We start from the raw sequence: 16,804 nt of genomic DNA, 5'->3' as shown, positions 1-16,804 counted from the left end.
CATTTACACTAGTTGGTTTTCAATTTTCTTCATTTTCCATTTAAAAAAAGGGAAGAAGACATTGAAATGATTATCATTAAAGTTTTCTTCAGGAATAGGAGTTTAGGTAAATGGGTTTGTCATAAGGGTTTAATCCTTAAAAATGAAAGGGAAATTCTGGTGTACTTTAAAACTTTTTCCTTGCTTTATTCAATCTGTTTTCTTTGTAGCTTTTAGATATAAAAGAGCAGGAAGCTGGGTTTCTCTTGCTTAAATCCTTCCATCATAATTTCTCATTTCAAAACACTAAACATGACATAAGCAGAAGTTGCTGGGGTAGAAACTCTTGGCAGCTAGGTTAATTTAGGAGCTGAACTGAATGTAAAGTAGCCACTTAAGTTATGCAAAAATAAATCTTCATCCGGATTTCATAAACATGAATACTATAATTTGGATAAGGAAAAAACTGAAAGTTACTCTTACTTTCTGATGAAAGAGTTTGCAGAGCAAAGAAATAGAAATAAGATTAACAGAGGCTATACCTAAGAAAATATCTTAAGAAAAATGTTAAAACACTTTTCACAAGTATCAAATTGTATTTTGATGCGTAATTGTTTGCTTCCAAAGGCTGGTATGTTCTGCTTAGGTTAGTTCTCAATAGAAAATAATTTTTTTAAATGTGTACTTTAAAAACTATTTGTAATTCAGACTTTTCATTAATCTTCCAATTGGTATGATTGACTTGTTTTTATTTACTGCATTTTACCTACTGACACCAGCTAAAGCTCTGGACTTGAAAGAATGTCAAGCAATGTCAGAATATGTCTGCTCTCTATTTCTAAAACCTTTTTAAAAAAGCAATAAAACTTCCACAATTATTTTGTTTCCTCTTTATACTTTGAATTAATACTGTCTGTGTTTAGAGACATTCAACTAGAATTAAAAGAAGGGAGAAAAACGTCTTTAAAGAGAAGCATATTTTTTGGTACTCTGGAAAAAGCTGAATGCTAGAAACAGGGTTGCTTTTCATCTGTTTTAATTCCCACTTGGAGAATACTACCCACACACAGAAACAATGAAGATTTAATTTACTCAGCAGTAATAAATACCTAAGCAGGCACATGATGTGTGTACTTGTCATCTCCCTTCTGGAAAATAGAATACAAGCACAAAGGATTCTTCAGATACGTGCCTGATCTTGCCCTCCACCATACATGTCTACAAGTATGTCTACAAGGATGTATTAGCTTCCCCTGAAATCTCCCCCACTTAATGTGGATTGCCTAATGAAGTTGCCTGACATTATAGATTTTGGGGGAAAAGAAGTTCTCTTTTGGTAATTTTTACTTACTTATCAGTCTGCAGTTAACCTGTTTCTTGGCAAACTTCAAAAATAAACTTCTACCTAACATTCAGCTACTGCAAAATAAACTACGTCTAGATTTAAATATGTGCTTTGTTTTTCTCCTAATTTGCAACAGGAAATAGTGAGCAGCTGGCAGTTTCAAAAATGTTCGTTGTGCGTACTGAAAACTTCTTTTTTAATTTCTAGTAAAAGTAAAGGTTGTTAAGGAAAAAACAAACAAACAAAAACAAACAAAAAAACACCCAAAATCAAAACAATCCCCAAACAAAAAACCCAAACATGGCATATCTAGCCATCAAAAGCACAAGCTGTTACTGGCTCCATAAGGCTTTTGCAGCTATTAAGTCTCCTTTTTGCTCGCCCAACCAGTCACTGGAAAAGTTGTATTCATTTGTAACAAGCTTTAGACCAGGACTTTCAAAAATTCGTTTTCTTACTGAAGTCATGAGGACCTCTTAATTCTTGGTGACAAAACCCAGCCTAGTCTTGGCACACGCTTTATTTTTGCCAGCTGGATCGCCACTTCGCGAGAAGCCCTGCGGGCCAGAAGTACCTCGTGGGCAGCCCAGTTGGCAGTTATTTTTTTCTCCACTCGCCACTAGGTTGCACTAGATGAAGGATGCTGTGGCAAATATGCGTCATTTAATTTTTTTTTAATAAAGTAGAATCATCACGTGACAAGAGCGAATGCGAGAGAAAAAAAGCGAAAACGATCGGGTTTTTCATCGAAATCCCTTTTAAATCGCCTTCCTTCAAAAGACTGAAAGAGCTGAATGGAATCAAATCCCGGTTCGCAGGTTTTTTTCCCAGGTTCCACACCACAAGCTCCCTAATTCTCCGCTTTCAGGTTCCTTTCCACTCCACAAGTATAAGTCAGGGGCAAGGCCTCCTTAAACTGGGGGTTTTCGCCAAAAAAGCCGGGGTCGCCCCCCGGGAAGGTCCCTATTTAGGGATTTATCGGGAGGGGACTGAGCCTGACGAGGCTGCAGGGCCGCGAGGCCCCGCCCCCCCCGGGTTCCCAGCACGCCCCGCGCGGGGAGGACGCAGCGGCGGGGGAAGGGCGGAGGAAGGGGCGGAGCCAGGGGAGAGAAGGGCGTCGGTTTTGCGACAGGGGCGGGGCGGTGCGGAAGCGGAAGTGAAGGGTGCGCTTGGCGGCGGCGGCGGGAGCTGCGGAGTCGGGAATCAAAACAAAGGGCCTGGGGGGGCGGGGGGAAGGCGGCGGGGCCGGAATGTGAGCGGAGGTGGAGCTGGTGGTTGAGGTGAGTTTGCTGGCAGCGCTGGGGACTAGTCCCCGACGCGCCCACTGCTCTGGGGACAACAGTTGGAGGGGGGAAGAGTGTCCCCTCCTCCTGTTTATTGCCGGCGGCGGTGGGGGGGCGGTTGGCTAGTCAGAGGGGTACGACTGGGGCTCACTGGTCAGGCCCCTACTGAAGGTTCGGGTTGTCTCCCCTTCAGGTCTGTTCACGACTGTCAATGCAGCGCCGCTGCTACCCTGTGGAGGTGTCTGGCTCCCTGCCCACACTAGTCTCCCTGCTCCCTATGAGGCCCTCCAGGTGCGGAGAGCATCCTTTCTAGAGCAATGTGTACAGTTGGAAGTTTAAGAGAGAAAGAAAAGGGCTGGTGTTTTTGCAACCCTCTTGAGCGTTTTGCATCCTCCTGGGTCTGTCAGTACTCCCTAGGGTGTAGCCTCTGGCTTTAGCACTCTCTAGGGTGTAGCCTCTGGCTTGACCGATAGCGTTGAATTGCTTCAGGGCTTGAGTCAGTTGAGTTGCATTAGGGCTTGAGCCACTCCCACTAATTGTAATGCGACACGGTAATACACCTTAGAGTTTCCCTGGCACCTTTCTGTTATTGCCTAGAGTTTTCCAGTTAAATCTTTTGGACTTTACAACATCTCTGAGCTCAGGTACTCTGTTTTGCATACAGGGAAATTGAAACCAAAACGGTTTTCCTGCATATTTATTGAATTCTTCATTCAGCAATTGTTGATATGTGCCAGACAATGTACTAGGTGCAGGAGATACAGTAATGAGTAAGAAAGCATGATCTGTACTACCATGGTGTTTATATTTGTAAGGGAGACAGATAATAAAAAGCAGGCAAGTAAGATAATTTTAGATAGAAGAGCTATGAAAAATAACAGCAACAACAACGAAAACAGGAATGGGATGAGGTGACGTGTGGTGTGTTTGAGGACTAGGTTTGATGTTCATAGAAGGCCACTGCTAAATTTTCTACTTCGATTTTCTCATTTAATCCAAACAGCCGTGTAGGTGCTACTGTTATTATCAGGTCCATTTTACAGATGGGATCTGCGGTTCAGAGAACTTGTGATTTGTCTGAAGCTGCATAGATAGGAAGCAGGAGGACAGGGGATTAATACAAGGGCAGTCTGACGTCACAGTTTGCTCTCAACCATTATCTGAATTGCCCAAAGACTCAGAGACTTAATGGCGGAAGTGACACTCCCACTCAAATCAAACAACTTGCTTTGGCTACCTAAATTACTGTGTGTCATTCCTAGGAATATTTAGGAAAATTTCCGGGTGCAGGCCACTAACAAACTAATATGCTTGTACTTTCTTTTGCTTTTGTGGACCATACTGAAGGTACCTTGGTATAGTGGGAAGAGGTGGACAAGCTTGGTTATGTCCTCTTTCTTCTTGAGTGATCTTTGACAAGTTAAACAACTTTATTAAACTTCTGTTTCCTCCTCTGTAAAAATATGGCTGATTGCTTCCTTGTCTTTCACACAGATTTACTGTGGGAAAAAAAGGTTACATAAATGGATCTTACTGTCTTGTTTTCATCATTGTATCCCTTGTGCCAAGCACAGGCTTGTTACATAGTAGATACTACATAAATATTTTCAGAGTGAGGAAATAAATAAAATGTTAAGTAAAAATGCTTTGCAAACTGTATTTAACTTGACCTGTTAGCTCCCTTTCATGATTGTCCTTGAAGAGGCTTGAAAGAGCATGTTGAGTTGTATATACCATGAACATCACAAATTTTTATGATCTAGAGAGGAGATTGTTGGGGGATAATATAAGATCTGTATTTAATAGGAAAATCAAGTACCATAATTTACTGTCATTGTGGCAGTTAGCTCCATCTCTGTCTCCAGATTAACTCTTACTTTTGTAGGTAGCTGCTTTATTTATTCTCTCATTCAGCAAATATTTACAAAATATATTCTATGTAGAAGGCTCTGCTTGGCACAGCAATACAGTGATGAAGACAAACAGGTGGTGGGGTCCTTTATCTAATTTTTTTTCCCTAGTAATGCTGTGAGGTGCACAGGGAAGAAATTAGGCACACTTGACGGAGGAAGAAACTGAAACTTAATAACATTTTGTACCTTCCACATAGGGCCAAAGAGTATTTCTGGCTCTGTGGGCCTTATAGCCTCTGTTGCAAATAATTAATTCTGCAGTTATATTGGAAAAACAGCCATGGACAGAACTTAAATAAGTGTGTTCATAGACACTAAAATTTGAATTTCATATAATTTTGCCACAAAATATTCTTTTGATTTCCCCCAAGAATTAAAAAATGTAAAATACATTCTTAGTGCACAAGCCGTTTAAATACAAGCAGCAGTGGACTGGTTTTGGCTGGCAGGCCATAGTTTGCCTTCCCCTGCTTTATGTGATCAGTTCTCCTAGATCTTAGATAGAGTGCTTATAGTGCCGTCTCTCCCCTTACCGCACTATGCAGATGTTAAAATCTCTTGAAAAGAGCATCTTATTAGGGAGATAGCTAAGATAAATTCCTTTCTGTATTCCCAGATGAAATTTCTGAAAGGCAGATTAATAACCTTAAAGTGGCCATTGCAGGTAAGAGTAGATAGTGGTTGGGGTATTATGGCTAGCACTTGAAAGTGGGATTCAGTTGTCCTTACCATTGACTGCCTCCATGCGCAAAGGGTACTGTTGATTTGATCTGCTTTTATTGTACTGCTTAAGACATGTAAGAGTGTTGTTGCTCTGGAGTAGACACAGCACATCTGGGACTTGAGATTTCTCTGTTAGATTTTTGGTGGTATATCAGATTGCACTTTCATAATAAGTAAACTAAGAAGGTGGTTCGATTTGTTCTGTAGCAGAATCATATTCAAAGTCCACAGAGGTCACTTAATTTGGACTTTCCATGCTCATATCAAAGACACAGTGGGATAAGTCACTCTGAAATTAATTTCAAAATCTTACGTAATTGATAATGAGGACTTGTTGTTCTTTTACTAAAATTACATGCTCTCTTCTGTTAACTGTTTAACTCTCATGGAGTCTTTAGGGAGAGATAGTCGAGAAGAATTAAGAAAAACCAAAGAAAATGCCTTTTCCGGGCTAGAGGATGTTGGCTCCAGTGAAGCAAAAAGGATCAGGGATATGCAGTATGCAAGATTTGGTTACTTCTCTCAAGCATGGGCTTATCCAGAGTTCATTTTTATTTGAAGAGCTATGTAATGTAAGGAATGGATAGAAGTTTATTGATATTTTATATTTTTTTATTGAAGTATAATCAGTTTACAATATTGGGGCAATTTCTGGTGTACAGCAGAATACTTCAGTCATATAGGAACATACATATATTCATTTTTATGTTCTTTTTCACCATAAGTTACTACAAGATATTGAATATGGCTCCCTGTGCTATACAGTATAAACTTGTTTATCTATTTCATATAAATTAGATTATAGATATTTTTTAAAGGTCAGATTGTTAGAATCCAAGCATAGTCAACCAAGTTTACCAATTTTAGTAACCTGTAATATGCTTTGATAGCCATTCCACTTTTGTTCCCTAAGATCTGACTTGTTGGAAACTATTGTACCAAAAATATAGTCACACAGTTAATTGGTAGAATTTGTACTAATGCAGATAAGTAACACTGAAATCTCATTCTTAACAGGGTGGAAGAATGAAAGAAAAGAAAGATGAAAGAATGTTGAACAAATTTGTATGGCTGTATGATGGAAGGAAACGGAACTGAGAACTGCAGTAGAACACTTGGATGGCTTCAACAAGATAATGATGCTAAGCCATGGCTTTGGAAATTCTCTAATTGCTTTTCTCGTCCCGAGCAAACGTTGCCACTTAGTCCCCAAACGGTAACTATGTGCAAGACTGAGGACATAGAAAATTCCTTAGGCAAATAGATGAGAGATCATTTGGTCTGGGGCAGTCTCTCTCCCTGGAGTCCATGCCAAGTTTTCCCTCGCTTCCTTCTTATATTACTCCTTATAGCATGTTGTTATAGTTCCTGATTCAATGAGGGCATACTTTTTTAACTCCTGTACTTCCACACTGAATAACAGTAGATGTTTTACATATGTGATGTTAAAATTTGGGGAAGATTAGTTTCTCATTAAAGTCACAGATTCCAAAGACAGTGTCCACACTGTAGAGTAAAATTGGAGGAAAGTACAAAACAGATTTTATTTTACTGTAGCCTTCTGAGTTTTGAATCGTAAAAATCAAGGAAAGATTGCTAAGATTGTGTTAATAATCTTTTTCTGTTCACGATTTCTCTTGATTTTTTTAAAATATGTGTAGAACTTCTTCCTTTGTCTTTTCATAGTGATTTTGCTTTTTCTGATTTCATTTCCTGTGTCATGTTATCACCTTTTTTTTTCCTGTTATACTTGGAATTTAAATGAGATGTTACTATTTATATAAGGGTATAGAAAATGACTTTTTAAAAAATTAATTGAATTCCTTATTTTCTCCAAGCTTTCATTATACAGTGACCTTTGTTTCTTGGTGTCGGTAGTTGGGATAGTTATTTCTTCCAGAAATATTTCTTTAGGGACAGTTAAGGTTAGCTGCTCAAGTAGTGCTTCCCGGGGTGGCAAGTCTTTCCCTCGTAGAGTCACACAAAGCAGAATTGCACTTTCAACTTCATAGGTCCAGAATCTCAATTTTTGTCAGTGGCACCTATAATTGAGTCTATTCAGGGAGACCAACTGACAATAACCCTGCCCATAAGAGCAAGACCTATATAAATCCAAAAGCCAATGAATTAATTTTCAGCCTGAACTGTAATAATTACCAAGAGGGCAGAACACCACTACTTATTGGCTGGTCAGACCATTGCTGTTAACCTTTTTAGGAAGAGCCTAACTGAAAATCCAGATTTCTCCCAAATGAACATTCCCTCCCAGGTGAGTGTAGAATCATAGCAAAAGGAGTGAAATCATAGCAGTCAGATGGACCTGTCTGTCCTCTAAGGGATAACTGTGTCTCAATCACTGTATCAAGACGTCTTCTTCATCTTTATAGTGCCTGCACTCAGCCAATAAAGAGTATTGATTAGTTAGATCCCCCTTCAGCGGCCAGGTACTGTGCTGAGTGCTTAAATGAGATGCATTATCTCATTTTATCCTTCTAATAACTGAAGGAGGTACATTCTGTTGTTCAACTGAAAGATGATAAAACTGAAGCCTGGAGAGGTTAAGTCACTTACCCAAAGTCATAAAACTGTTGAATATCGCATTCAAACCCAGGTCTCTGTCACCAGTGCCATGCTATATAACCTTTATAAACACAGTAGCCTTCTGTGTCTATTTTGGAGGCATATGACAAACTATTTCTCTTGTATCTTTTTTTCAGGTAGTTTTCTAATTACTCTAGTTCTTTCCACTGGCTACAAAATAACTTAGCATTATAGTTTTATGTCATGATACCCTAGGGTTTGCTAAATGTTATCAGCAACACTTTTAAGACCTATTCACAGATGGGCCAAGTGGGCTGATGGCTCATCTTACCCACAGTGTTTGAAATCTTCTCTGGAGGACCTTACTAAAACTCCGTATGGTCTGACTGCAAGAACCATTAAATATTTTCCTTAAAGCACTTTGCTTATAAGCCATCTCTGGTGAATGCTGTTGTGACTGTTGTTTTCATCCCACCTGTTTTGTCTTCAGAAGACCCTGTGAGGCAAGGGGAAGTTATCAAAAGGAAGTCACTGAGACACAGGTGGTTAACCAGGCTTGCTGAGGATGTAAACAGACCCCCTCCCCCGGTCTCTTAAAGTTCAGAAAGGACACAGTCTTAATTTTAGTCATCTGTTTTGATGTTCACTTCCCATAGACCTCTGAAGGGTGCCCCTGGTTTTAGCTGCCATTCCATTTTGTGTGGTTATGATTGAGTGATGTAAATATGTTTGAACACTTGCCATTTTTTAATGCAATGGGATGTGAGTAACCAAAAGTCACTGGCCTCAAAAAATTAACTTGTGTTCTGGTTTTCTCTTCTCAGAAAGATTACATGGAGAATAAGAAAGTTGCTGTGGAATTAAAGGATGTACCATCTCCCCTTCATGCTGGCTCTAAACTTTTCCCAGCAGTCCCACTTCCAGATATCCATTCTCTTCAGCAACCTAAAATACAGCTTTCAACTGTCCCCAAAGTAAGCTGCTGTGCCCATTGCACTAATGAACCCTCCACTTCGCCAATGCATCTCGGTGGTGGCGGTGGTGGTAGCGGAGGGACTGGTAGCTTGATTCCCCCGGGCGCACTGTTAGACTCGCAAAGCACCAGGACAATCACGTGTCAGGTAGGGTCAGGGTTTGCTTTCCAGTCTGCATCTTCACTCCAGAATGCCTCAGCTAGGAACAATTTGGCCGGCGTCGCAAGTGACTTTCCCAGCATGTGTCTAGAAAGTAATCTCTCTTCCTGCAAACACCTGCCCTGTTGTGGAAAGCTCCATTTCCAATCATGTCATAGTAACGTGCACAAACTGCATCAGTTTCCGGCTCTCCAGGGCTGCACCTCCTCCGCTGGCTATTTCCCCTGTCCTGATTTCACAAGTGGGGCTCCCGGGCACTTGGAAGAGCACATTTCACAGTCGGAGCTAACGCCTCACTTATGCACCAACTCTTTGCACCTAAATGTGGTACCTCCGGTTTGTTTAAAGGGCTCACTTTACTGCGAAGACTGTCTAAACAAGGTTTGTATCTTTTTATTTGTTATGTTGGGTGCAGCTGAGGTTTGAGGAATGACTTTTTTAAATAAAGTGAATATATCTTGAAAAAATCTTTATTTTGCATGGGTTGAAGACTCCGTGTGATGTAGCTTTCTCCCCATCAGCATAACTTCTTATGGTCTTGAAGAAAGCACAGGGTAAAATGGGAGGGACTGTTCAAAAAAGTACAGAGTAATTAATTATTCATCTAGTTTATGCTTTTAGAGTCTCTTGTAATAAATCTGTTTCCTACAAGTGAACCTAGCTCGGCAAAGCCTCGTGTTCTGTTTTGCCTTTAAAGGCCAGAACATAATTATGGCTTCTTATAGCTAACACTCACCTGATACATGGACCCATTCATGTAATATAGGTAACTGCATGTTGTTTTTTGGTAGTAATTTGGGGAACTTGAAACTTGGCCTCTGTCATGCCAGTGTTCAAGTGAAGACTTGACTTCCTTTTATGTAAAGTGTGTCTGAGGTCTCCATTGTAGCAGACACATACCCCAGAATGTAAAGATCTGATCATCTGAATGTTTTCCCTCATCATTTCAAGTCACTTCTTGAAGTGAGTTTATGCATTGATAGCTGATAGTTCTGGGAAAGGTGATTTGAAAATACATTTTCCAGAGGTTAGCAGATGGAAAGGAGAAACACTTAGAAAATGTATTTTCAGTTGTAGTATGTAACTCTGGGTTCTGAAATGATGTGTCTGAAACCTCCTCCTCTTTTTAAAAAAATTTTAAAACAGCCGGCAAGAAATAGTATAATTGATGCTGCTAAAGTCTGGCCAAATATACCACCTCCAAATACTCAAACTGCACCTGTTACTATTCCTCTGTGTAATGGCTGTGGAACCAAAGGAACAGGGAAGGAGACCACGTTGTTATTGGCGACCAGTCTAGGCAAAGCTGCTTCGAAATTTGGTAAATGACAGTATCATATAAAATGTGCATATTTAAATAGTGTTCAGTATCTGATACCAACACCACATTTAATCGCCTTTAAAAGATTCCTTGTGGTTTTAAAGCTACTGGGTATGTGAGTCTCCATTTCCATCTCTTGGTACAAATCTTTTTATTCTTATAGACCAAAAAGTCACTTGCCGTCTATGTTGGGCTGAGGCTGTTTGAGATCAGAAGCTTTGTATAGAAAAACGGGGGGTATATTAGGAGAAATAAGTGCTGGAAGGGACTTGGGGTCAGCTTAGGTTCACAATCACACTTGTTGGCTCTATGCTCCCTAGAAGTGCTTAGTATTTAGGAAGATTAGCAATGGCTGATGAAAAACAGTATTTGAAAATCTAAGATCATTTCTCTAAAAAGTAGTTGATACCTTATCTTCTAAAAACATTTTTTGAAATTTTGAATCAGATGTTAATGCAGTGTTAAAAATCATTAAAATCAGGACAGGAACAACTTCACCCTCAGTCTCCTCTTTATTGTCCTCCCACACTGAGTCGTAGACAAGTGTGAGCAGAGCATGAAGATCAGGCCCCAGAGCTACAGTGTCCGTTCACCTATATGTTAGGGTTCAGAGGGGTGTAACTGGCCAGCATGAGGATGGCTCGTGCTTTGTGATGGATTTATTGTGGGCTTAAAGTAACTGGACTTTTAGATTTGTTCTCTCCTGAAGAATAGGAATGATTGCTTAGAGATACTTCGGCAACTTGAGGATCTTTGTCTTACTGGGTCAGCCAGTGGGGCTTGGTATCCTTAAACTTAACATCAATCAATAATTTCGTTTTCCTGCCACTAAGAATGATAGGTAGCTACCTATTATCTTTAACATGTTACCTCTTTTTTACCATATGTAATTGAAAGTCTTCATATTTCTTAAGGGTCACCAGAAGTTGCGCTAGCAGGACAGGTGCTAGAAAACTTACCCCCCATTGGAGTGTTTTGGGATATTGAAAACTGCTCAGTCCCTTCTGGCCGCTCAGCTACTGCAGTTGTACAGAGAATCCGTGAGAAGTTTTTTAAAGGCCACAGAGAAGCAGAATTCATCTGTGTGTGTGACATCAGTAAAGAAAACAAAGAAGTTATTCAAGAGCTGAATAACTGCCAGGTAAAAAAAAAAAAAAGAATTTTTATCTATTTTGATAGAATAAGCTCCTGTGATTTTTTTTAAAAGAATTCCAATTCAAAATTTATTTAATAATACACATTTTTGCTAAGTTTGCAAGTGCAGAAAATAAGCAAAAAATTGTTTCTAAAGTATTGGAAATTATTTAATCATGTCTGTACTTTCAGTAAGGCTACTGAAGTGTGACTAGTGCTTGCCTGGTGTAGTGGTTACATACGTATCATTTCCTTTGATTTTCATAACTGCTCTGTGGACAAGGATTTATTATTTGAAATTTAAAAATGTGAAAGGCCCCAAGAGCTTAAGCAACTTTTTAAAGATCAGATGGCCAGTAAGTAGATGAGCTTAAATTTAAATCCAGATTGATCCCAAAGTCTCTTCTTCAGCTGAAATCAGAATCCAGTTCTTTGCTGCCTAAAATTGTGTATTTATGTTTCTTAAAAAAAAAACTAATAAATCCCATTGTGTATTGTATGTAGTGGAGGCACCTCTTGAAACAAACTTTTCCTTGCTGTGGAGATTTTAATGTGAGCCTGATAGTTTGAACAGGAGTAAATGTATTTTAGCACCCTTAGGGGCAGAGGCCTCGCCTCTTCCACCACCTGATGGCAGGAGCCATAGACGATGTATGGCGTAGATGAAGGACATCACATACAGCCCCAGATCTCGTCTTAATCTTACAGCAAATCTCTGCTGCCCACAGATGGTTGGCAAAAGCTATTAGTGAGAGCTAATTTAACTACTTCAAATTCCACTTCTTTTTATTTATTTTCTGAAAGGGGGATGGATGAAGTGCAAAAGCAGATTAGACACAAAAAGTAGAGTTAATAGTGGATCCAGTTAATTTGTATGGAGAACCAAATTTGAAATTATTGAGATTTGATTGTAATTTTTTTCCTCCTAGGTGGCAATAATAATAAAAGAGTTTCCCCAAGAACTGTCTATTAAGATGTGGGCAGAACACATAGTGATTTTCTAACCTCAGCTCTTGCTCATTCATCCTTGTTATAAATTGCTGCAGGTAACCGTTGCCCACATCAACGCTACAGCAAAGAATGCTGCTGATGATAAGCTGCGCCAGAGCCTCCGAAGGTTTGCAAATACCCACACTGCTCCTGCCACCGTGGTTCTTGTGTCAAGTAAGTGTAGAAACATCTGCTAATTTCAGCTACACTCACTATGTGTGAATTATCATAGAAGCCAAAAACTGTTAAAGTAAAATCTGCCCCCAAAGATGCTGAAATACATAGGACGTATTTATGCTTATCTCTGAAAACTGTTTTAGGTCAAAAAAAAAATGGGTCTACATGGATTTCTGTATTTTTCTCCTAGGAACTTGAGTAAGGAGTCTTGTGGAACCAAGTTTATTGAAGAAAACGCAATTTTTTAAAAAATCCTGGGCCCTGTATTGCTAATTTTTAAAAATCTAAGATGAATGATTTTCAAAGTTGAGGCTCCCCAGAATATTAACATTTGCTCTCTTTTACTACTGGAAGTAACATATCTTGGGGTTCAATATAAGTATATGGTAAAACTGTCTTGTCATGTTAACCCTTCTGATACGAAACGTGCTCCTGTTCTAAAAAGAGGTGGTGGTGGGGGGAGCGGTTTTGAATACAATCCAGCCATTCCTTTCTTCTCAGTGTCGGTCGAGTTGCCTGTCTCTGTCAAGTGTTTCTAATGTTTGGGGCCGGGGGTGGGCTGTACCTTTTCTTTCAGCTGATGTCAATTTTGCATTGGAACTTAGTGACCTGAGACACAGGCATGGTTTCCACATAATTTTGGTCCATAAAAACCAAGCCTCAGAAGCACTACTGCATCATGCTAATGAGCTGATCAGATTTGAAGAATTCATTTCCGACCTGCCCCCCAGGTTACCGCTCAAAATGCCAGTAAGTGGATTTGTGTTCTTTTTTTTTTTTTTTTGCCATTTTCCAAAGTGAGATTATGAAGGCTGAAGACAGCCCTTCATAGGAGGTCTCCAAGCCTAGGTGAGGCTGTTCTTTGTAATAGGCTGGTCAGATTTTGAAATTGGCCTAGAAACTTTCAGTACTTCTCTTACAAATATACGGAGAATTGATGTATATGAGTTTTGGTGGTTTTTTTTTTTTTTTCAGAGTATGGAGAATTGACTTTTAGATTTACCTTACTGACAACCACTTGCCAGTGACTCCAAAGCTAGCAGTGTTTTGTGTCAGGTGGCTAGAAGTAATGGAATGAGAATTATTACTCTTTTTGCTTCCAGGTTTTTAAGGGAAGAGAATATGGTGATGGTTTGCACATACTGTTATGGTTGGAGTGAAATAAGCAGAGTAATTGTACGGTTGTTAGGCATTTGATCCTTAAGCTCCAGCAGGCCTCTGAGTTTGTTTTCTATGGTTGCAGTGCCTGTTGTGCGTGGGCACAGTTAGGAGCAGTGGTTGCTACATCTGTAGCCTATTAAGCCACTTGATAGGATTTCCAGCAGGATGAGCATTTCTGAGAGTCTTGATTTAGGGTAAGAATGTATTCTGCAGTACTGAGCTTATGTTGAAGCTATTTGGAGAATATGTACGTAATAATAGCAATAATGGAGAAGAGCTATGGTGTAGGTGGTCCAGAAGAATGGATGCAGTTTTAACATATTTTAATAACTTCATAGTTACAGAAGCACTGTAGGAATGATCTCTCCCAGTGTCCTCATTTTAGGGGGGAAGAAGTCAGCACTTAGAAAAAAGTAAGTGAGCCGTTGGAGATCACACAGCTCAATTGCGGCAGAGCCGAGGCTGGCCCTTGGTCTCCAGATTCAGGCCCTTGTTCTGCTAGTCCCACTGCACCCCCTGTACCCAGCAACACCAGAGTCTGGCCTGAAATTAAACACATGCTAAGGATGGTTTGCAGTTGGGGATCTCAGAGTCTTGCCCAAGGAGTAACATACATAGGCCCTACTCTGGTGTTTGGCACTACTCTCCTAATTCACTTTTGTTGGTATTCAACATGTTTTTAATCTGTTGACTATAGCTTATTTCCTCTCTTCCACCTCTGTTTGATAGTCACTTTTTTAACCTGAAAGGCCTTTAAGTCAAATGTAGCATTTTAGATGAGAGATTGCCCACTGTAGAGATCCTTATTTTTTATGACTTTAAAAAAAAAAAAAAAAAGACCTGATTATTTAAAACATAAAATCTTGCCACAGATTTTTCTCTCATTCATCAAAGTAATCAATCATCTTAGATATATCTCTCGTTTTCTGTCTTTTTTCAATCAAATTACATTTACCCTCTCCCATGGGAATCTCTGTTAGCTCCCCTCCAAGGTCATTAGCGAAATGGAGGTCACTCATTGTTCTCATTTTTTAATTGAATGTGTGCCCTCGGGTGACCCTGTTGTAACACTTTTCCTCTGTACCAGCAGTGCCACACCCTGCTCTATGTGTATAACCTACCAGCAAATAAAGATGGCAAGAGCATCAGCAACAGGCTCAGACGCCTGTCCGATAATTGTGGTGGCAAAGTGCTGAGCATCACGGGCTGCAGCGCGATTCTCCGCTTCATAAACCAGGACAGTGCAGCGCGGGCTCAAAAGCGAATGGAAAACGAGGATGTCTTTGGTAATAGGATCATCGTGTCATTTACTCCAAAAAGCAGAGAACTCTGTGAAACAAAGAGTTCGAATGCAACTGCTGATAAAGTGAAGTCTCCCAAAAAACTTAAGAATCCAAAATTGTGCCTCATCAAAGATACAAGTGAACCATCTTCCAGTGCCAAAGCCGCACCTGGAAAAGGGTCGCAGGCAAATTCTGGATCTGCCACCAAAAATACCCATGTTAAAAGTTTACAGGTAATTGTGATACCTCTTGCTTTCTGAAGTTTATGGTAGGTTTGCTTTCTTGGTCTCTGTGTTTTATATGCTCATTCGCTTTTGGTGTGTCCTTTCCTCCCATTTTTGAGGATACTCAAAGCCAAGTGGTATCCTGTACAAGGTCTAGCATATCTTGGGGACTTAACTGTTAAACTCCCTTGCTCTTACCTCTTTTAAGGAGCTGTGCCGCATGGAGTCAAAGACTGGCACTCGAAACAGTGAGCCCCAGCAAGGCCACCCGAAGCCGGTAGCACCTCCTCACAGAAACTCAAGTGCTCCCGTGCCCACACCTAAAACCTCGGGGGCAGCAGAATCCGTTTACAAAACCAATCTGAAGTAGGTGCAATATTCTCCCTCCTAGTTGCTGATCTTAATGTGAAGGAAAACAAATGACCTTTTCCCTTCGCCGTTTCCCTCCATTAGAAGAGAGAACCTCAGTGCCCGCAGTGTTACCAGCTCTCCTGTAGAGAAGAAAGATAAAGAGGAGACTATGTTCCAAGTGAGTTACCCATCTGCTTTTAGCAAGCTGATCGTGTCAAGGCAAGTCAATCCTCTGCTCACGCCTCAGTCTTGGTCTTCTCGGTAAGTGGTTCTCGATCCACGGAGTGGTTATGTGCAACAGAAGCGGTTATGAAACGATGTTTGTTTAACAGAACTCAAGCAGTGCAGAGGTGCGTAATAAAAATAAGAGAAATCTTGCATCTCTCCTCAGCTAGTCCTGTTTTCCTCAGGTCACAATAGCTAACGTTTGAGGGCAGTGCTTCTCACCATTTCTCTCTCCTCCACGTGAGAATCTTGGTAAGCAGAGGTCAGAGGCAAAAAGCCTGTCCTGGAGTCCTTGGCCAATGATAGGAGGCACAGTAAGACGTCCTTACCATATCCTCATCTCTTCAGCGAGTTGAGGAAGAAGCCCAAGCTGACATACATTGGTTATTCTTACTCGTAGAGTAGTTCTAGGAAGCTGTTTGAGAAATGAGTGTCTCTGTAAACCACTGTAATGATCTGTATAACTCTGACCTTACTTAAGTTTTCTAAACTCACATGGATTAATTCTGGAAGCTTGCAAGACAGAGGGAGCCATAAGGCCATGTTGCATCCCATGAGCTCCTTCTAGCGTTGTATTTGTTCTGCTGAGTTGTAGAAGACTCACTATATTAAGTGACTTTGGACCTGTAAAATGACATCTACAAATTCATACAAAAATTTTTCTTCTATGGAGAAGGATTGCAACATGTGAGCAAGAATATCTAGCTTTTTCAGAGCCGTTTCGTTAGGGAGGGGTAAACGACTTACTGGTATCACAAGCTAATTTTCTAAGAATAAATGCCCAAAGTAGAAAACTAATTCATCAGGCCTGCCTGTAATTTCCACCTTCAGCTTTAAAGAATCCAATAAAAGAATATTTGATATTAAGTAATGTATTTGTTTTTGATAGGGTTCAGCAGATTGTACTTTTGACAGTGAGTCTAAATCTATGTATAAAAGCACATTTGAAAACCAAATTGTATTGTAGAAAGATGCTTTTTTATAGCTTCAAATGAAGTCAAAATGATATAAACAATAAGTA

General features: G+C 40.1%; 1 protein-coding gene across 5 annotated transcripts in view; it reads left to right on the top strand.

The window, feature by feature from the left end:
• The first annotated feature begins 2,481 nt into the window (after nucleotides 1-2,481).
• Nucleotides 2,482-16,804, top strand: part of MARF1 (meiosis regulator and mRNA stability factor 1) — a 39,104-nt gene continuing 24,781 nt past the window's right edge. For 2 of the 5 annotated variants that reach the window (XM_031433164.2, XM_031433163.2), the window contains exons 1-10: nucleotides 2,482-2,604; nucleotides 6,261-6,459; nucleotides 8,609-9,298; nucleotides 10,064-10,238; nucleotides 11,153-11,379; nucleotides 12,419-12,536; nucleotides 13,117-13,289; nucleotides 14,791-15,216; nucleotides 15,416-15,573; nucleotides 15,661-15,819. In XM_031433164.2, coding sequence (XP_031289024.1) covers nucleotides 6,319-6,459; nucleotides 8,609-9,298; nucleotides 10,064-10,238; nucleotides 11,153-11,379; nucleotides 12,419-12,536; nucleotides 13,117-13,289; nucleotides 14,791-15,216; nucleotides 15,416-15,573; nucleotides 15,661-15,819 — 2,267 coding nt within the window. In that variant the 5' untranslated portion in view covers nucleotides 2,482-2,604; nucleotides 6,261-6,318. Of the gene's footprint in view, nucleotides 2,605-6,260; nucleotides 6,460-8,608; nucleotides 9,299-10,063; nucleotides 10,239-11,152; nucleotides 11,380-12,418; nucleotides 12,537-13,116; nucleotides 13,290-14,787; nucleotides 15,217-15,415; nucleotides 15,574-15,660; nucleotides 15,820-16,804 lie in introns of all 5 variants that reach the window. The other 3 variants (XM_010982610.3, XM_031433162.2, XM_031433167.2) reach the window with 2 other exon arrangements.

This window comes from Camelus dromedarius, chromosome 24, assembly GCF_036321535.1.
Source record: "Camelus dromedarius isolate mCamDro1 chromosome 24, mCamDro1.pat, whole genome shotgun sequence".
NCBI classification, from domain to species: Eukaryota; Metazoa; Chordata; class Mammalia; order Artiodactyla; family Camelidae; genus Camelus; species Camelus dromedarius.
This window is presented reverse-complemented; position numbering and strand designations above follow the sequence as displayed.